General features: G+C 44.6%; 1 protein-coding gene and 1 long non-coding RNA gene across 2 annotated transcripts; one reads left to right on the forward strand and one right to left on the reverse strand.

The window, feature by feature from the left end:
- The first annotated feature begins 22 nt into the window (after positions 1 to 22).
- Positions 23 to 11,493, forward strand: LOC142017751 (uncharacterized). Its single transcript, XR_012646583.1, has 4 exons — positions 23 to 453; positions 1,028 to 1,188; positions 5,231 to 5,308; positions 11,454 to 11,493. It is a non-coding gene; the product is annotated as an uncharacterized LOC142017751 (long non-coding RNA).
- LOC142017750 (E3 ubiquitin-protein ligase RNF170-like) lies at positions 7,708 to 21,621 on the reverse strand. Its single transcript, XM_075002958.1, has 6 exons — positions 21,584 to 21,621; positions 17,956 to 18,031; positions 14,079 to 14,187; positions 11,039 to 11,112; positions 10,416 to 10,526; positions 7,708 to 8,701 (listed from the first exon to the last, which is right to left on the reverse strand). Exons 1-6 carry the CDS (start codon positions 21,619 to 21,621, stop codon positions 8,393 to 8,395), a joined length of 717 nt encoding a protein of 238 aa, XP_074859059.1. The 3' UTR covers positions 7,708 to 8,392.
- Between the last annotated feature and the right edge of the window lie 148 nt (positions 21,622 to 21,769).

Raw genomic sequence — 21,769 nt, forward strand, 5'->3', positions numbered from 1 at the left:
GTAAATTCTTAGCTGGGTCTACACGTGAGCACTCCTTCGAAAGGGCGAAAATTGACATGTGGAGGTTGAAGCAGCAGCCATCAAAAGGGAGCGACCGCATGCTAATAGCGGATCGACTCATTGATCTGCCCTTTCGAAGGGCCACCTTGGTCTTTTGAAAGAGAGCGTCCACATGGCTCCAAGCTCTCCTTCGAAAGAAGGGAGTCAGGAAACGCCACAGACTGGGTCCCATGGCCAACAAGCCCTTCCGGGGCCACGGCCAGCTACTCCCTTAAAGGGCCCCCCCTCCACATTGCACGAGCTCAGTGCTGCCCAGCTGTCCCTAGCCCAGCAGAGCCCACTCATGCACCAGGATGGAGGCACAGCAGCAGCTCCTGCAGGAGGACACCCTCATCCTGGAGACCCTCCTGTCACTGTTGTGGCTGTTGCCACAGCCACCCCCCATCTACTCAGGTGAGTGAGTGGTCCCCCTGTGGCCATGGGGCCCCCCTCGCTCAGGACACCTGCAGGTTCCCCGCCCCCAGTGCCCCAGCGCCTCTGGACCCACCCAGCAGCACCAACTGGCGGGAGCACCTGGTGCTGGGGGAATGGAATGATGAGAGGTGGCTGCGGAACATCCGCGTGTCGAGGCAGACCTGGGACGAGATCTGCCACTAGCTCGCCCGTGCACTCCGGCATGCAGCCCGCTCTCACCCTGGAGAAAGGGGTCGCGATCACCATCTGGAAACTGGCCATCCCGCACTCCGACCGCTCTGTGGGATGACAGTTTGGGGTGGGCAAGGCCACCATCAGGGCTGTACTTAGGGAGGTAAGGCAGGCCCGGGTCACACACCCCCATGGGTGGGTGGGGTGAGGGGAACCCCCAGCTACAGGGCCCAGGCAGGCAGGGGGCCGGCTGGGGCAGACAGGGGGCAGGCCCGGCCCAGGAAGAAGCTGGGAGGGGGCATGGGGCAGGCTGGGGCCAGGGGTAGAGGGGGACGGCCCTCCATGCTCTCACAGGAGCACATATCCCCCCCAACCCCTGCAGGCTGTCAGAGCCATCAACGCAATGCTGCTGCGCAGGGTTGTCCACCTGGAGGATCTGGATGCTGCTGTCGTGGGCTTTGAGGACTTGGGCTTCCTGAACTGCTTCAGCACATTGGATGGCACGCGCATCCCCATCCACACCCCGGCACACAGCACCAGCCAGTATGTCAACAGAAAGGGCTACCATCCATCACACCCAGGTTTTCTGGAATGCCAGGCTCTGCCAGCGCAAGGGGGTTGGCACATTTGTCCCCCAGTGGGAAATCCCTTTGGCGGGGGGGGGGGGGGGGCATCATCATGCTACTCTGCACGTTGGCAGACACAGCCTGTCCCTTCCAGCCGTGGCTCCTGTGGCTGTACACGGGACACCTCGACCCCATCTGAGAGGCATTCAACCACCGCCTCAACCACACCCACAATGTGCATCTTAAGAGGCGGTGGAGGAGTCTCTATGCAAGGTTGGAGGTCAGGGTCCTCAACATTCCCCAGGTGGTGGGCACCTGTTACCTCTTCCACAACACTGTGGAAGGCAAGGGAGCGGTGCCTGTGTGCAGGGGGCGAGGAAATGCAGCCAGCTATGAGCAGCTGGGAGCCGCCCCCATCCCCCAAGCACGCCAGGACGGCCTCTGCATTAGGGAGGCCCTCAGGCAGGCCTTTGCAGATGTCCACCTGTGACTCACACCCAGCCCCCTTGTACTTCTGCCACTCGCCATCCCTGCCACGCCCCCCATCAGCACTGCACCCGCACATCCGCCACCCACCATCCCTCTCCAAGGAGCACAGCATGAGGGAGTGTATGGAAAATAAACATTTGTGTTATGAGCAGCAGGACCGTAGTATGTGCAACTATGTACAGATGGGGAGGACAGATGGTGTGGAGGAGTGTAGGGGAGCACCTAGCCTAGAGCGAGGTAGGACAGTTCATTCTGGGGCCAGGGTGGTGGCCATGAGCCCAATTAGCCCCGGGATCTCCTGCCTTCCCAGGTGCGGGGTCCCCAGCAGGGAGGGGGTGGGGAGCACTGGCAGGTAAGGCTGGTGGGGCTTGGTGGGGGGATGGGAGCAGGCTCAGCAGGGGAGGTAGCTTGAGGGGACAGGAGGTGGGCCACATTGGCCACCTGCTTCTGGAGCGTCACCCCAATGCCCTCCAGGATGTTGAGCAACTTCTCCCACGCCACCCTCCACCACTCAAGCTCAGCCTCTGTGAGCCACAGGTGTCGCTCAGCCACCTCAGCCTGGCGGTGGTTGGCTGGGTCCTCTGCTCGGTGGGGGGCTCTCTGGCTGTGGCCCCAATCATGTGGGGTGGGTCCTGGCCACCCTCAATATCACCAGGGGCCTCTGAGGGACCAGGGACAGTGCTGGGCTCTCCCGGTCCACGGATGGTGCAGCTGCATGGAGAGAGGGACAGCATGTCAGTAACGTACTACAGCCCGGTGGGGTCTGGCCCACCATGGGCTGGGTATCCCATCTGACAGCATGATGTCCAGGGGGCTTATCAGATGTGTGGGCCTCTCCAGCCTGTGGTACATGGTCCCTGGGAGCTGTCCAGCACTGACCAGCTGCCGCCCCACATGTGGCTCATGGTGCAGTCCATTGGGGGCAGGTGCTGGCCATCGCCAGCGGGCTGCCATGGGGTGCCATGTACCATGACAGGCCGACGTGTGCAGCCCAGGACCACCCATCCTGTGTGTAGCCAGCTGGTCAGTGCATCGACCTCAACCCATGGACTGAGTTCACATCCCACTACATACGTACTGCAGGGTCCCTCTGCAACATCTGGGTATGCCCGGCTCCTGGTTGCCCAGCTGGCTGAGCAGGAGGGGATGTAGATAATGAGGTCCCTCTCCTCACTTGACCACTTGGTGATCAAGTGAGCCGTCTGGGTTGCTTCTCCGCCACCAGCTGTGGCATATTCGCGGATGTATCCAGGACCACTGAGGGTGGGGAGCTGTCCTGGGGCCCCCGGATGCCCTGGAGCTCCTGGAAGTAGGGGCAGGTAGCTGGGGCTGCCCCAGAGTGGCCAGCTTGGGCCCGGGCCCAGGCATAGCCCTGCCAAAGTTCTTTAACTTTCGAGCATACTTGCTTGGCAGTACACTCTGGGTGGCCCCTTCTCAGGAGGCCTTGGGCCAGGCGGGCGAATGCTGTGGCGTTTCGCCGCTTGATGCCCATCTCATGGGGGACCTCCTCCCCTTTGCAAAGGCCCAGGAAGTCCCACAGTTCCCGTTCCGTCCGGGGGGGGGGGGGGGCTGTTTTTTCTCTTCCCCCTGTTTCCCCCCCAGAACCCTGGAAGCCCTGCGAGGTCCCAGAGGAGGTCCCTGGGGCTCACATGGGGGCTGTGTGCTGGCCATCTGTGATAGGGTTCAGGGTCCCCAAGCACTCCACCCTATCTGCAGGCAGGAGTGACTCGCACTCAGCAGGTAGAATGGGAAGTTTATTAGTCAACAGAGGCACAGCTCAGCACAGAGGTGTCAGTACAGCAGGCAGAGACAGTCCTTCCAATCCATCCTGGGGAGAGCAGCCTGAGGGGTGCCCCATCTGGGGTGCAGCTTCCCCTTCAGCCAGGCTGGCTGCCTTCCAACTCTCTCTCCCCTCCCAGCTTCTAACTGCCACATCTGATCTAAACCCCCGCGGGCTCCTCCCTGCTATTTGTTCAGGTCAGAGGTGTTACCTGCCAGCTTAGGTTACAGCCCCAGGGGGTCATCCTTAGCTGCTATGAGCTGCTCTGCCTGTCACACACACACATCCAGCCTGACTCTCAAGCACCCCCCACTCCCTCACACCATCACGGCCTGCTGCTGCTCCTGGGCTTTGCTCAGAGTGTGCAGCTGGAGTTTGTGCTGGCGCTGCTCCTCGCGTGCTCTCAGCTTCCTGCCACGGGGTTCCTGCATGCGTGCTGCTTTAAGGCGCCTGGATGCAAGGATCAAAACTCTCCGCTGCTGCCAGCTGAAGCAGCCCTGTGCTCCAGCTGACCTGTGCCATGGCAGGCCTCTCTTTTGAAAAAGCGGGGTGTGGATCATCTACATGTGCACTCTTTCAATTTAGTTTTTCAAAAGGGGACCATCTTCCCGATACGGGCTCGGGGTTTGGATTTTGACGCCTGTGCCCCATTCTTTTGATTTTCTTTCCAAAGAAGGTGTTGCACATATAGCTGCTCCTCCCATTCTTTCAAAAGAGGTTCACGTATTTTGACGTTTCGTGCATGTGCAGAGACAGCGTTACTCTCTGGGGGTGTAAAATTTGATGATGGTACAATCTGGGTGCTGATCTTTTGCAGACATATTTTTGATGTGGAGTTTGTGGCTGGGGGTTTATCTTTGGGTTTATTTTTAATTTTTGCTCTCACACACCACAAATTTGCAAAGTAATTTCCAAAAAAAGCGTGATGGATCTTGTGCACTCGGGTGAGATCCCCTCCTTGAAGTATCAATCCATTTTGTATTTTGCAAGGGCCCCTCTTTCCCCTGCAAGTATTTGGGACTGGCAGTCCTCTCCCCTCTTCAGGGGTCAGGATAGCGCTGTATTCTGCGTCAGGAGTCCAGCTACTCCCTCTGGGCTCCCGCACCTGCCTATTCCCAACTTGCGCTAGAAGCATCTGTCTACAGAAGTCACTGTCAGAAGAGATGTGTTGACAGATCACGTCTACGCATAAAAGTGGATTGATCTCTTTGACCCACTCTGTCAACAAAAGGGCCCCCAGAGTGTCTACATGGGTTTTTTGTCAACAGTGTCTCTTGACAAAGCATGTTTTGTGTGTGGATGCTCTGTGAGTTTTGTCAACAAAACTCTCTAGTGTAGACACAGCCACAGTGGCTAGTGCTGCTAGTGTTGGTGTCTCTGGCTCTCTTCACACCCCTTCTCCCACTCGCATCTCTCTCCCCAAGACACCCTTTTGAAAGGCCTCCCACAGGCCTTCAACAGACCTCTGAGTGGAGTCAGCTGGCCTTCATCTGCCTGGGCCAATTCTCTGCTAGCAGCTCCTGATTGCCCTACAGGAGTCTGCCTCCCATTAACAAGGAAGTTGGCCCGTCTCTCCCTTTTTTGAGTTGCTTTCCCAGCTGCTGCAGCAGCCATCAGGCCTGACCCTCTCACACAACGGTACTTAACGTGCATCAATCATTTTGAAGATGGAAAAAACAGACGGACATTGACATTTGAAGATCAGATCGTGCAGATGCCATTTTTTGGTTTAATTGTGCTTCGAATGCAGGTGCCTTTCTGTGACTCACAGATGCTAACAACACATCCACTGGATGCCTCTCATACAGCCACCAGTGAAACACTCCAGGTAAATTGTGTCCAAACCTACATCACAGTCATGGTCTATGTCTAGTGATGGAGGAGGCATGAACGCCAATATATCATTAGTGCAGGAAAGGCAAAGATTGGCTTCCCTAGTGCTGCATTTGTTTTTGCCTGAAGTATGTCCCATTGGTGTGTATTACAAAACAAAGATAAACAGGGCTTCCCTTGGGAGGTAGGAGGGCCCAAGTCTGCAAGAATCTGAGCACCCCTCAGTGACTTCACTAAGAGTTTCTCACAGGCGAAACATTGTTACTTATCCACCATCAGTGTATTTATTATTGTTTTATTGTCAGAGCCAAGCAACTCTAACTCTGTTTCAAAGTCAAGGAAGATTGCACTCACTGTGAAGGGGAGAATAAAGGGGAAGTTATAAAGAGAGAATGGCCTAGCAGCCTTGGAAATCATACAGCAACCCACACAAACTAATTGTGACTCTATTCTCACTTGCCAGTGACGACACTTTTAACTCCTATGCTCTCGGCTGTTGTTTGGCCACTAACACTGAGCAGTTATAGAAAGGCAATGGAATATAGTACATTTATATGAAATTCTTTAATAATCGTTTAGACTATAACTCCAAGTTAAGTGCAAATAGGAGTTACCTGATGACAAAAATATGCTCAGGGTACTTTAAAAATAATAGCCAGTTCATTTTCGAAAAAATAATAATGCTAGCCAATGCTCAAAAATATCTGGCACCTTTTTAAATATATATATACACTTCCTGCCTTGGAGATCCCTGAAAATCAATTGCTGTCTTCTCTGTAGTATTTAGTACAAGGAAAGATATCTCTATATATGTTGTCTAAGTTCATAATTATAAACAGCGACAGTTGAAGGTTTTAAAGTGGGAGAACATAACATAGTAAGTCACAATGGGGAAAAGTGGTGTTCAATAGTGGTATATCTTAGCATGCACTTCAAGAGGATGATAAAAATTGTCAGTTGGAAATATTTCATATGCACAGCCCCAAATCCCACAACTATGACTGTTGGAGACCAATATGTTGTGAACAATAAATAGTCATATTTTATGTATCTATATACACACATATACACACATTTATACATAGGTAACATGTATATCACAGACTATCTCTGGACAGAATGCAGTGTTTTCCTGCAGTATCCCAGTAATTTTAACTACTTACAAAAGAAAAAAAAAACCAAGTCTGTCATGGGTTTTCTGCTATTTATAGCAGCAGTTCCCAAACTTTGTTTGGTTGCAGAACACTTGGGCGTCAGAGCGCTCTCTGTGGAACACTTTATCTTCTTTACATCATCATATTAACTATGAGGAACATTACTAATGGAAAATGTCATAATAATATTAATTAAATTATTGTACAGCAAATGCAACTCAATAAATAATAATAAAACCTGACATTAACACATATGAAATTAGTTCCTATATAGTTATTTCAAGAAAACTGTAAAATTGCGAAAATTCTCTCCCAAAATTTATTTTTTCCTCCTGAGAATGGGGAAGGGACTGTTATTACTCAATTTCAATGGCGGAATACTTTGCCATAGATCGCGGAACACCCATTTTCTGCCAGAACATAGTTTAGGAACTGCTGATTTATAGCATCAAAAATTTAGTCTTGATTCTTTGGCTGAACTTACAAGGCAACTCCAGGGAGCATCCAGCATTTACAAGAACCTGTTAGAATTGAGATGCACAAACTTTGAGCACACGTTGCAAAAAATTGTACCTGTGTTCATATATTTGAGAGTTGGTTAAAGATTTGTTCAGATTTGACTGGTGGGGGGGAGCACATGGAGGGCCACTGGCCACTTGACTGTCCCCTCAGCCCAGAGAAGATCTGGGAAAACCCCCCATTGCCTCCCCCCACCCTGCCTGTGCTCTGGGCTCTCTGGCTTTTCCCTGAAATTGCTCTGCCCCGCCTCTTCCACCAGCCCTCTCCTCCAAGTGACATGTCCTGGAGAACTAGCAAGGCTGGGGACAGCAGTGTCTGCAGCAGGGGTCCCCCCCCCACCCCCGTGCTCACTGGCAGTGTTTGGGGGTAGCCGAGCAAGTCAGTCCCAGCTCTTTCTGCTCCTCCTTGTGTCACTCCACATCCTGCTGGTGACTGAAGGGGTATTCCCATCCCTCCCGAGTGACACACTGGGAGAGCAGCGCAGGCTGGGGCCGTGTTGCTCCACTTCCCCTGCCACTGCTGGTGAGTGCAGGGGAACCAGGCGCCTGTGGTAGGTACCCACACCCTCACCCCCCCAAGCAGCCCAGGGACTCTGGCCCTGCCTGCTGCTGGCTGTCCCCTTGCCCCTCCCACCCATTTCATTTGGGAGGGGCTTTTGCCCCCACACATCACCCCAATTTCTTACACAGTCCTCTCAGTCCCTTTTCATTTGACTCTCGCTTTAGTACTTTTGTTTCATCTTCTATTTTGACTCAAACTAATATGAACGTATTCTCATTGTCTTTTTTCAGAACTAGATTATAATCAATGAAATGGCTGGGAAAGTTTGTAATCCAATGGATGAGCTTATTGTAATAAGCTTTGGTGGTGCAAAGAACCTACAGGCAGCCTCTTAGAAAGGAACCACTTAGTTGACATTTTATTCCCCATGCTACACACGAGGAGTCTTATCAAGTTCAACCATGATAAGACTATCTAGGTCTGCAGGATTAAATTTAGTAAATAGACCTGAGATGTAACTAGTTAGAGGTAAAGTGGTTTCTTAAAAAATGTTCAGGTATAAAGTGACTGGCTTTGCAATGGTAGGCTTTGTGCACAGATCCTGGACTGTCATTATAGGTAGGTCACTCTAAGTATAGGTAGGTATATGTTAAAGGATGTCGCATAAAAGACCGGTTCATCTTGCAATAGTCGAGTAAATACTAGCTGTAGTAAAATCCTAGCCTTATGACCATTTAAACAAATTAACTGCTTGGCCATTGCAAATGTATTGAGTCTCACTTCACTGCACGTCAACATTAGAATGTTCCTCAAAAATTAGTCCATCGCATGCTGCCCCCAGAGTCATAGAGGGGCAAACCCTTCGACAATCTAATGAAGATCCATGAAGAAGCTGAAGTTTGAGCCTATCGGGATTCTGACAGCATACTCTGAGTTGTAGAACTTGTCATATTTATAGCTTCTGATTCCATTTGCTGGCAAATGTTAAACATGCAAATTAAAATGAGGAAAACAGCAACTAGGTCATCAGCTGCGGCAAGGATTCCACAAAGAGATTCTTGCACTGCATCAAATCGGGAAGTTAAGCACACAATGGTCCCAAAGGCACAAACAACAATTCTTAGGAAGAAGATCCATACGAGACCACCCAGGGTGAAGATTCCTCTTAAGGCGAGATTTAAGAGTAGTGGCATGTCATAAAGGTAATCTGCAAACTAAATATACAGGTGCATTAGGTTAAGAAGTGATTTTGGGTTTTTTTTGTTTTTTTTTTTGTTACTGGATCAATGTTTTTAATCCAAAATTTCTTAAATGCAATATTTATCTGTAATGTCTCAGTTGAGGTACACTATTCTCTCATTTTCCAAGATTCAGAGACAGAGTTTCACAGCAGAGTTCAGCTCCCATTCGCATACCAAAATAAAAAGACTAGACTTTCAAATCAACACATTGCGTACTTTGTGCCTTTTGACAATTTCACCATAACTGTTGTATTGACTGCTGATCTCATTTGAAAATGTGATCTCAGGTGTGGATGCTGAGTGCTTCAAAGTACAACTTATCCTGGCAGCCCAATCTAGCAGTCTTTACTCAGGCTAATCTACAGGCATGGGGAGATAAACATAAAGAAGCATCACAGGGCTGAGCCCCTTCCAGCAATAATAGGTACTAAGATACCAAGATACCCTGTGATGCTTTCAGATAGCCACTTTTTCCATATGGTACAGGCAACCACCAGCTCTTGCTACACTTGGTTGCCCTGTTAGTATATTAAATTCATAAACCCTGTCCTGGTCCATGACTGAAATAAATGTATAAGAGGATATATAATACAGTTTGAACCTCTCTCATCTGGCACCCTCAGGACCTGGCCAATGCCGGATAAGACAATTTGCTGGACTACGAAAGGTCAATATCGTCTAGCACATTACCAACACTTCCACTGCTTACTGGGCTCTTAGGAGACATTAAGGGGTAAATTACAGCTAAACAACAGCACAGAACATGGCGAGCCAGGACTAACAAACTTTACAAAACAAACTTTATGGGACTGCAAGAAACTTGGCTGCACCCATGATAAGTGATCATCTAGCTAACTAAAATCATGTGGGACCACGGATGTTGCCAGACGAGAGAGTGCCTGACTAGACAGGTTCAGCCTGTATCTGAATTTTCCCTTGGTCCTTGTAATGGTTTAACAAAGTAAGGAAAACTATTATCCAGAATAAATAGCCTTCAACAGGAGTCTCCTGCAGCCCAGGGGTAAAAGTAGGCTCCATAGCCCTTAGCAGGCCCCCTGGCACCTGGAGGCAAGGAAGAGCTGCTTAGTGCAGGCAATATGCTGTCTAGCAAGGAATGAGCATGACTTATGTACCCTTCATCTTACGCAAACATCGCTTTATTTGTTGAGCCTCCAGACCTGCTGAGATTTTAGCCCAGTGGGTAGTTTGCACTGTAGGTTATGTGATCAGCCAAGCTGGCTTCACTCCTGAGAGTCCTGCCACATCCAAACAGAAAGACGAGCACTCCATTCTGGTTTTGGATGTTACTTAGACTCATATCTCTAGAGGCAAGCTAAGATCTTGCCCAGGTTCAAAACTGAGCCACATATTACAACTCGGCCCATCTGTAGTTCAATTTTCTCTCCCTTACCTAATCTCCCCACTTGTTTCTCCGTCCCTTCCAGAATGACAAAAAGGTGCCTTACTGAGCAGGAACCTCAGCACCCTGGTCAAAAGCACCTGGACAATAGGACTGTTGACTCCTGCAGTAACTGGCATGAATTCGTTACAAAGCTACAAACAATGTGAATACCCAAAGATGGAAATCCCATACTGGGACAAATTAATTCACATCATTCAGTCTCTTTCTACTCACTGGAGCTTGGTATAGGGAAAATTAAGCAGATGTAGAAATATCTGCACTTACAGGTCGAGGTTGTCCAGAGAAACGCTTATTGTAAGCCCTGATGTCACGCACAATCCATTTGCTTGGCTTATCTTGCTGATTTCCATAAGAGGCATTACACAGAAGAATCACCTTCCCATGGAAAACAAAAATGAGCATTAGACATATACCTCTGAAGGTAAATCAATGCAGATTTTGGAGCATTAAGAAAAATACTTATTATGCCTCTCGATATTTTTGTCACAGTGACCTTCGCCTGGGTCCAAGTTTCTCTTCCATGCATCCATTTCCTACCTGCAAGCCCTCTTCTTCTGAAAGGAGTGCATGTTCTCTCAATACAATGCACCACCTCTGGCAAGGGTCAGATGAGGATAAGAGGTTCTGTCTTGGTTTTATGAAATATTTATGACAGATATCCAATGAATTATAGGAGAAAAGCATTGGAGGCACATGTAATATTTTACAGCATTCTCTGATATGACAGGCATCAGATGATAGAGGCAAATGACACTAGTGCCCTTCCATCCTAAATGGGTTTTGAGATACTAGAAAAATAAGGGTTTGTACAAATACTACCCTTGGCATCACCACTCTAATTCACTACCTGTCAAAAAGCAGATGTACAGAATAGGAATTGCTCTTACTTTTTGTCTGCAGAGTGGACAATTGATTGCTCCTAACCAAGAACCATGTTTCCAGTATGTAATTAGACAGGAACCTACAAAACAGAGAATATTTAGGTAAAGCCAATTTATAGGAAGGCCATGTAACGTAATAGGCCCCTTTCCTTCCATTATATCTGCCTAGGACACCATAAATGTAGCTCCACTCTGAAAGGTGACTGTGAAAAAATGGCATTGCTCCTTCTGTATATGCAGAGGCATAGCGTCTGCCCTTAGGAGAGACTCTGAAGTAGATTAAGATCCAACTCCAAAAGGAGCCCCACAAGACCAAGGACCTCTACAAGACCACTTTTGGAGTAAATTGTTAATCAGCATGAGTAAGGGGATGAGAAACTGGCTCTAGTGACTAAGAAAGTTTTTTTGCTACTCCTTATAGCTGTTTTCTCTGTGGCTCTGTCACACTGCTGGATTATGTCCTGTCCTCATCATCAACAAAGTGGGTAAGTTCCAGTTTCATGGTCATCACGGCAACTCCTCTGTCCTTATGTTCTTAGCTTCAACTGCACAGCTTCACTGAAGACAAAGGGTTGCACAAGTATAACTCAGGGTATGTCTACACAACAGCCTTATTCCAAAATAAGCTATTCTGGAATAGTTAACCTTGAAATACTGCTGCTACACACAAAACTGCATTTTGAAATAGCAGTTCGCTATTTTGAAATACAGCCTATTCACATGTAAAGCCTATTTTGAAATAGAGCTATTGGATGCACTTTGCTAATTTTGAAATAGGCTCTGTTCCCTGTCTACACAGCCCCTATTTCAAAATAGGCACTATTCCTCATAGAATGAGCTTTACCTATTGCAAAATAATCCAAACGCTATTTGAAATTATTTTGCAGTAGCGGGTTGCATTGTGTAGATGCTAGGATAGGTATTTTGAAATAGTGGCTGTTATTTCAAAATAACTGTACTGTGCAGACCTACCCTCAGAGTAAATCTGAAGACCAAGCGACTGCAGAAGAGCTGCAGAGGGCAGTATTTGATATGCAGGAAAGCTGTTAGGGGTGTTAAATTAAAAGTTGAGGGGTTTTTTTTGTTTATTTTTAAAGCAGCAATTGCTGAAACAGTGGCTGCAATATTTTAATGTGTATTTGTTTGAGTGTAGCCCATTTTTCTACCACCTTCTTTCTTGTTTGCATGTGCAAAAGTTCATTTTTGAAAACTGGCAGTTTATGTCTGAACCCCTTATTGTATATATAAATGCAGCCTAGCATTCAGCTCCAAGCTTTCACATGTGCAAGGCTCAGATAGGAAAAAACTTCATGCTGGATTTCAGATGTTGCTTTGGCCTTTTAAGCCCTTTGCCTGCACTGGGATCCATGCAGGCAGATTGCTGCACCCTGCCAAGTCCTCCTGAAGACAGTAGGATATCAATGCATGATCAAACCTTAACTCTCCAATGGCTTTAAAAAAAGAGTAACCATGGCAATTAAAAATGTTATGTGCTGAATCTTTTGCAAAAGATCACAGGAAGGGAATGGCCTCTCTGAAGCTTAGGTATTTGTGTCAGTTTGTTTTTATAAATTAGACCAAATCCCATTTTAATCAAGTTTGCTACACTGCTTTTTGAAGGAATTCATGGAGTTTCATTGAAGTACTCTGTGGTTATTGGTAATTAGAAAAAAAAATTGGTTCAAGATCAGTTTTCCTCTTAGCTTCCTGAACATATGGTTCAGAATGAACCTGCAAAGGAAAACTCAGGGAAGAACTGTATGAATTACCAGTAATAACAAACTCAGACTTCTCTGTAAATCTCCAGTTAATTTGCTCAAAAAGCAATGGGGTTGACCAAGCTGTGCAGCATGAGCTATAGGACTGTGACACTTTCTATGCACAAAGTGTGTTTCCGTAATAGAAAAAAATCTTGCAGCAAATTTCCATGCACCTCCCCACTTCTATTGCCGAGATCTCTTTTCTTTCCTAAGCATGTAGTAGTTGATGATGTCCTGGCAGAAATGGCCCCACAACTCTCATGTGGTTAGGACTTTAGTGTCTGATGGTCTTATTCTCATCTACACTAAAGTCTCTTTGTGCTCTTCCAGTGCTGTTGGGGAAGCTTCAAGTGTCAGTGGCATGTAAATGTAATTACACTGCCAGAGTCGAATAGTTGCACACATTTTTTGCCTAGAAAATGTGGAAATAGATCATGAAATCAGCTAATAGATTGTTGCAGTTTTATACCAGCATAACTCTAATGAAGTCAACACTTACATCAGCATAAAAATTGAATTAAGCCCTAGGTGATCACACTCTGATATTTAAATGTTTCCCTTCTACTTTGAAAAACAGGAAAATATGAAAACTTGCATTTATGTAACATTAAGGATACTATTTTACAAACTAATAAGACATCCAGAAGTGTTATGACTCTCCTAGTAATCTTAATTTGTCTCATGTCACATATTAGGCCTGATTCTGATCATCTTATGGAAATTTTATGTCAGTATGAATGTGATCAGAACAATCCTATTTAGAACTATGGATTTTAAAAGTATGCTCATGGAGAGAGACCAGTTGTTTTCTTAACATATAAAGGAAATTCAGCCATTCAATGGTAGCTGTATAAATGGACGTAAGATCAAGATTTGGTCTCAGGTATGCAATGCATGTGAGTCAACATCATATGTTGAAGTTTACACTTCTTAGCTTCTACATGAACATAGCTTGGCCATTCCTAAAAAGTCATTGTATTCTGTTTTCACATAATTATTACAATCTGTAGTTACTACCTCTTTGTGTATCTCATAGGCTCCATTGGAACTTGAACAGTATAAGACTGACTTTGGAGGTATCACTTGTCTATTACCTCAAGACTTTCTGGGCATTCCAAACCTTTTCACTACTTCATAAATGTAAACAACAATGATGGTTGTGATCCTACTTCCAGGGGGGGCTTTGACAGGGGCCCACATGTGCACACATTCTGAGATTTCAGTAATCTGCATGGCATATATACTAATATAGTCAAACACTCTGCATACTAATCTGGAAAACTTACCACAAAATAAGTGTCCACAATTGGTTTCTACTGGGAAAGTAGCTGTTTGGAGGCAGATTGGGCAGTTTAAATCACTGTGGTAAGAGGGTTGCCAAGGCCTGAAAGCTTCCTAAAAGAGAAACAAGTCGAAATTCTGTTGTTGATTCATATGTTCATTAGCAAGTTGAATTTATTAATAACACACTTTGTCTTCAAACAGCTTCATAAATATTAACTACGCCACAGCCATGTGGGGAATCCTGTCCACACAGCACACTAAGGCTATGTCTAGCCTGCAGGCTTCTTTCAACAAAACTTCTGTTTCTGCTGGCAGTTCTCGGCAATCTAGACATAGCCTGAGGCACACTGAAGGTAAGTGATTTGTCCACTGCCATAGAAGGGATCCGTGTCAGAGGTAGGATTAGAACTCAGGGGCTGGGTCTACACTTGCCCCCCCCCCAGCTTCAAAGGGGGCATGTTAATCAGGGCAATGGGAGATTACTAATGAAGTGCTGTGATGAATATGCAACACTTCATTAGGCTAACTCTCCCCAGCAGCAACTTCGAAGCGTCAGACTTCGAAGTGCCAGCATGTGTGTAGCCCGCGCTACTTCAAAGTGCCTTTACTTCTTACACATGCCAGCACTTTGAAGTTTGATGCTTCGAAGTTGCCACGGGAGAGAATTAGCCTAATGAGGTGCTGCATATTCACCCCAGAACTTCATTAGTAATCTCCAGTCACCCTGATTAACGTACCCCCTTCAAAGTTGGGAGCAAGTGTAGACAAGCCTGGGGAGTCCTTGTCTCTAGTTATGTGACCAGACTCATAGATCATGCCTCTGTCCTGGAGGCTGTAAAGGGTATAGCCCATTACATTGCCCAATTCAATGTTACTGCTAATTCAGAGTCCTAAATTCTGCCTCAGTGGTCCATTTTTTTTTATTGGCTCTTCATTGCCACTATTATTCTCTTCCCTCTTCCTCAGCAACTTCTTAAATATATTGGAATGAACAAGTTAAGATGTATGTGTACTACTGCCTGCTGTGGGGTGACCTGTAACTAAGATACACAGTTGACTATGGAGTTAATATCTAATGGAGAGTCTCTGTTAAATAAAGGACATAATTTTAGAGCAGCATGATATGAGTTCTATCTTTATCAGTGTGACACTCAAGTGGAGCTTTGTGAGGGCCTAGGTGGCCATGAAACAAAGAGTCCTGTGGCACCTTAAAGACTATTCCAGATGTTTGTTTCAAGATTATCCACTTTCCCATTGCTAAAAAACCAGTCTATTTGACATTATGTTTATATCTGCCATGTCTGTCTGATTTAATGCGTGTTAAGAAAACCTCTAAGGTATAATTTGTCTTACTGTATATCATCAAATTCTTGCTATCATTGTAAGTTCCCCCCTCCCCCCCAACTTTACTTATTCAGATTTATTAGTTGGTCTGTAATGGATCATGAGATACTACACACTTGTCACATACTATTTACATAAATCAGTGAAAATCTTGCATTTAAATAATCATCGCTTGTCATAGACACTCTTAGATTAGCCCATGAAGCTAATCTAATACCTGCTGAAAAGGGTAATGCCATTTGCCTTTCTTGTCTCATGTGTTTTCAAAGGGTACAGATGGACATGGGCCAACAGCCACTGCAGGCCCTGGGGCAAGGTGGGAGAGGGGTTCATCTCCATGCCACCAGAAGGAGTGAGGCCAAGAGGAGAAGGCAGGGTGTAGGGCAGTCAGAGCCTGAGCAGTGCAGAATGGCGCAGCAGCAATGCTGTGGGCCTGCAGATGGTGATCTAGGATCAATTCTGCAATTTCAGAAAGTGGTGTAAACTAGTTGAGGCTTATGATGATGAACAAAACTCAACAGAGTTTTTTTTCTGCTGAGAAAATCAGGCAACCATAGGATTATCTCATGAGCTCACCATATGCTTGTTGTACCTTATTGCTCAACAAGATGATCAATGCCAATTTTCTTGTTTACTCTGGTTTGTATTTCAACACCAGGTTGGCATACACTTTCCTGACAAAGCAATGAACCCAGTTCCACACGTACTTGATCTATTTATGGAAGATTTGATAAAGGGGGAAAAAATAGAATTTTGAATGTCAGACATCAGCAGAGACAGAGAAATGAATTAGATTCAGTCATATTTAAAAATGGGGCTTAGGTTTATTATTATTTATTATTTTTATTTCCAGGAAAAAAAAGAAACAGGCTAATATGCATTTCTGCAAACAACTGAGCTTGAATCCAGTTATCTATGCTACAGTGTGTGGTCTAAAATTATCAGTTCAGTGAGGTAATATGTTTGAAATCAACACCCTCGAAATAATTCTTTTCTTCACATGACAAGGATCCTTAGCTAAGAATACATTTTTTAAAAATAAAATATCGAAACTTTTGACAAAATTCTTTTTTCCTATAGTCATGATATTGCGAATATGTATAGCATTCTTCTTGTACATGTTGTGTCTGAGATATATGAATTACTTCACCCACAACTGAAATGCAGCCTCCTCTGGTGAGGAATAACAATTCATAGCAACAGAACTTAACAGTTTAGGACAGGAAGGGCTTGTCTACACTACCTCCCTACCTTAAAGGGAGGATGGTAAGTAGGGTGTTGGGAGCTTATTAATGAAGTGCTGCAGTGTATATGCAGCCCTTCATTAAGCAAATTCCGCCCCCTCCCCCATGGCAACTCCAAAGTGTTAAACTTTCAAAGTGCCGGCTCACATGTAGCTGCAGCTCATCTGCCGGTACTTTGAAGTTGCCCAGGCACTTCGAAGTACCAGCGGGTGAGCTGCGGCTACACGCGAGCCGGCACTTCGAAGTTTAACACTTCGGAGTTGCTGTGGGGGAGAATTAGCTTAATGAAGTGCTGCATACTCACCGCAGCACTTCATTAATTAACTCCCAACACCCTACTTAACATTCTCCCTTCAAAGCTGGGAGGTAGTGTAGACACAGCCAAAGTGTATTTTACAGCACTCAGTTAAGTGGCAGAGTAATTTAAGATAGAAAAAAATGTTGATTACCCAACTGGAATTTGTCCAGGTCACAAAGAACAACTGTTCTCTTAAAAAAAAAAAATTACATTGGATATTTTTTTAAATGACCACAAGTGGTGAGGCTCTCTATTTCACCTCTTGTCAGAAGAGACCTTTTCCAGCAGCATGACGCGCTCTGGAATGGTGCGGCTTCAGCACTGTCTAGAAGAGCTACTACCTGATGAAAATCCAACACCACTTGATGGATCAGTCAGGGTTTGCCTTAAAGATCTCCTGTGTAAGCACTGACCAGGAAGCACAACTGTTAACTTCTGAGATATTGGCAACATGGTAGCTCAGGAAGCTAAGGGAAGTGGAATTACAAACAACTGCAGCAGCCCTGAAAAATTAACTCATGGTAAATGGATTTTAATACAATATGACATAAAAAACACACACGTGCCACTGCACATAAACATATTACAGCTCCCAATGTGGTTCATGGGGGCATTTTAAACTTATTTCGTCAGAGTTTGACTTAAAAGGGCAGATCTTTACCTGATGTAATTTATCACATCTCCATTGAGGGAACTGTGACAGCTGAGGATCTGCCCCCAAAGTAAATGGCCTTTGTTTACATGGGTTGCGTATCTTACCTAAGTTGATTATGTGTCTGCCTGTAGTTTGAATAGTAATAAAACACTCATTTCTGTAAGCTTTGTCTCACACAAGTATAGGGAGCAAATGTGTTTTTAATTATGTAAGTGAGCTATTGAATGACTTCATTACTGATGGAAATTCTCAAAAGCTCTCCTGACCTCTGGAACTTCAAAAGATATAATCTGCCTAGGCATTTTATATTGAAATATGTTTTAAAATAATGAACTTACAATAGGATTCCTCGGGGACAAATGTTTACAGTCTTGTTCCAAATGACTCATCTTCTGCTGATTTAAATTAGCAAACCTGTATGAAAGAGAGTTTATGCCATTTAGAAAATGGTAGACTTTGATGTTACTGTGTTGTCAAGCAATATTAGTCCCATTTCCTGACCTGAGTCCTTGCACAAATAGGTGCATAAACTCATCAAGTAATAAGCCTTTATGTAGTAAGATCTGCCTTGCAATATCATGTTGAGACACTGAAAATGCTAGCCACACTATGCAAGGCATCATGGATATCACAATATTTAAAATATCAGAAACCAGATGACAATTTGACAATGTTTTCTCCTCCACTGTGTCACTCTAAGAACATGGAAATAAAATGAAGAAATTAAAATAAAGTGCTACCAAGCAAGCAGTTATTTATCTTCTTGTCATAGTTACTTATTGAATGAAGTGACATGCAAGAGCCTCCTACTTCTCCTATGTAATCTAGCCACAATAATATTAGTGTGTTAACTTTCTTGGTCTTCGTCCTGCAAGTTGTTCTTCACGGACACTCCTCTGCCCCTAGAGAGCCCTCTTGGTTTCATAAGGGCTCTGTACCATTCATGCCTTGACCCACATTGGGACAAATGCGAGATTAAGGTCTTATTTTGTTTCATGGTATATTTCATGCACTACAAGAAATTTCACATCAAAATGAAAAGCCAGACTAGAGTAACAGTAGTTTTACTGAATTCACTGGTTGTTCAGAATGTTGTGGGAGGCTTGTAAGATTTAGCTGTTTCTTGTCATAAGCTCCAAGATCTATTGAAACAGCTTTCCTGCAGTAGAAACAAAACAGAGGCCCTTTCTCAGTGATATTTCTACAAACTTCTGATGTTTAGTCTAATTATATTTATATGAAAGTGGGCTAGAGTTTCTAGAACTGATCCTAGAAACCAAAGTTGATATCTCTCCCTGTGAGAAAAGAGGAAATATTGTATTTAATCACTGAGCAGAGGGCTTCTCACTCACCTGCCCAATGGAAACATATTGCCTTTTGGAAAAATCCATCTGTCTTTAGGTCAGTGTTAGCAAAACTCCAGCTGACTCCAATGGAAGTAGGAACATAACCCAGGGATGGTGTGGCATGTGGGCAGCATTAGGGTATGCAGCCTTTATACCAGGGCAATGAAGATCACACACTTTCCAAACAGGGGACTAATTCACTGATCATTAATACAGAGATGAACTGTCATCACTGGGAAAGTAAGTAAGTTATTTCACCCTACTGGTGGCTTCTCTTTCCCTCTTTGTTCATTATCATTGTGAAAAATGAACCCTTTCTAATCAACAGGTAATGTTTTGGTAACCCAAAGGAAACCAGGGACAGTCGTGATAAGTTGCTTGTGTGCAGGGTATGGAAAGGTTATTTTAGTCAATATGGAATAATTGAAGGTGAGCTCTTTTTGGTTCATGTCACAACAATCCACTCTTCTCCCCGTGAATGATGCAAAACATGCTTGATGTAGAGGCAAGGTTTGATTTAGTGTTCAATGCAGTAATATAAAATAGCTTCCTTCTCATAGAGGTATGAACAGGAATAAGGTGAAAAGTCAATTTAAGAAGGGCACTTTACATGTATTATCATTGCTCATGTCAGTTGGTCCCAGGAGATGTTTGGACTCTGCTCCTAGAAACACAGATGGGTGTGTCTAGCCTTACTCAGGTCCCTTTGAAGCACCACGGCTGTCACGAGGAAAGCCCCGTATCTGTGTTTGCATAATCCGGCCTGGCTTTACACAGGTGGTATTTGAAACCACTCATTAAGGGACTGCATGTACGTGGGCTAAGGTGGAGCCTGTGAGCTGCTGTAAGTGCCTAGGGCGCTATAAATGTGGTGTTTTATTGTGCTGTAACTGGAGCTTTGTGCCTGGAGGTTTAATTCTAGTCTAAGTGTTTTTGCAGGTTAAAGAGAAGCATCTTCTAGAAGCTGGTAGGATTATTGCAGCAAGTCCACTGAAAATGGAAATACAATGCCCAGAATTGGGCAGGTTACAGCAGTGCAAAGGGCTTTGGATAACGGGGCCAGCCTAGTCCAATAAAAAGTACATTGTGAGAAACTGCATCCTTATCTCTGACCTGAGTCTTCCACTTGTAGTTTAAAGTGACCATTAGTTTAGAAAAAGAAACAGAGCTGCCATCTGTTTAATTTGAACTAAAGCCAACTTCTATAATCGGTCTCAGCAAAGGGAAAAGAGTTGGAATGCCTCAAGGGAAATAGTCTGTCCCTGAGCTTTGCATGCCCTTGTTAATGTAGTCTCCTGGGTTTAGCAAACTCATCTACAAACTGAATATATGCCTATTAAGAGTGCAGATTAATTCTTGTATTGGCTAGCCCCCGATTGCTCTGGACCCATTTTGTCTTGATGTGTATATTCTATTTAATTTTTATTTATGTCCCACTAGAAAGTTTAATTTAAAAAACAAAATAAAGCAGATAACATAATTATATTCTTAATCTAAGATTATTTTAATTTATGTTTAATGTGAAAAACTGGTAATGATTTTCCTTTCATTGCTGAACATAACCAGGAAACGAAGTCAGCCAGCCATTTGGGGTATACATTAGAGGCAGAACCAAACAATCCAAGGCTTCTGACTTGAGTGACCCATGAATACTAACTCTTGACAAAGAGGTTGCTAAAACACAAGGCCTGATTCTCATATGACACTGGTGTAACTTCATTAACTTCACAGGTGTTGCTCCCTAATTTATGCTGGTTTTTCTGAGGTCAGAATTGGGCCCATTGTATTGTGTATGACTTCTAGCAAAGAACTGCCATAGTAGGACAAAATGTAGAGTAATATATTGTTTAGTGAACAGTACAAGGTGATAGATGCTCAGCTGAGGAGAATAGGAGAGATCCGTGTGGGCATCAGTAGAACTTTTTCTTATTGTCTGTTATTCTGTGGTGCTGTAGGTGCTGCTACTGTGCGCATTTATTTAACACGTAGGGCATGGCTCTAATCTCATTCTTTGGAAGGTTATTAACCTGTCAATTTCATATATACCATTTTTTTTTAATATGAAACATGCAACAATAATACTTGCTCCAGTATTTAAGGGCTTTAATTGAAGTTTGCCAAGCACCATGTGGAGGAAAAGGGTTAACTCGTATTAGTGCTTTGTGTAAGGAACATCTGACATGATTCAGAATTAAAATAGATCTCATTCTTAAGTTTAAACCTGCTAGAATTTACAGTACTACTTTATTTTGGGGTCAAACCCCTGTGATACATAAGTTGTGGCAGTATTTAAAGTACAGTGCTTTTAAATTGTTTCAATGGATGCACATAAATAATAATACACAGCAAAAGCTGATTGTCCTGTGCTGCAACTATTAGCGTAAGTTTCAGCGGATGGACACAGTAACTATTTGACGGTCCATATTAAGCCTGACCACAAGCAAATTAAAAATATTAGACATCCTGCAAGACAGGAGTAATTGATTGACACCGAAGTTCTCTTTTTCAAAAACTGATTTGAGTTTGGGTTTCTAGTAGTTAAATACTATGGATTTTTTCACCCTTAACATTTACTATAGCACAAAAGACCACAATAATCATTCCAATGAACACTTCCTACCTTGGTTCTGAAGGTCTGCATAAACTGTGGCTTAGCATTTCTACTTTTATTAGAGTTGTGTGAAGGGATCTTTAATAGCTAGATGACTTCTCTCTTCTGCCAGCTGTCAGAGAAGTGTGAGGATGTGTGGTCATCACACACAATTCACTCAGGCAGGCTTCAGCTTAGTTAATTGTTAACTGGGTT

Source organism: Carettochelys insculpta, chromosome 9 (genome assembly GCF_033958435.1).
Source record: "Carettochelys insculpta isolate YL-2023 chromosome 9, ASM3395843v1, whole genome shotgun sequence".
NCBI classification, from domain to species: Eukaryota; Metazoa; Chordata; order Testudines; family Carettochelyidae; genus Carettochelys; species Carettochelys insculpta.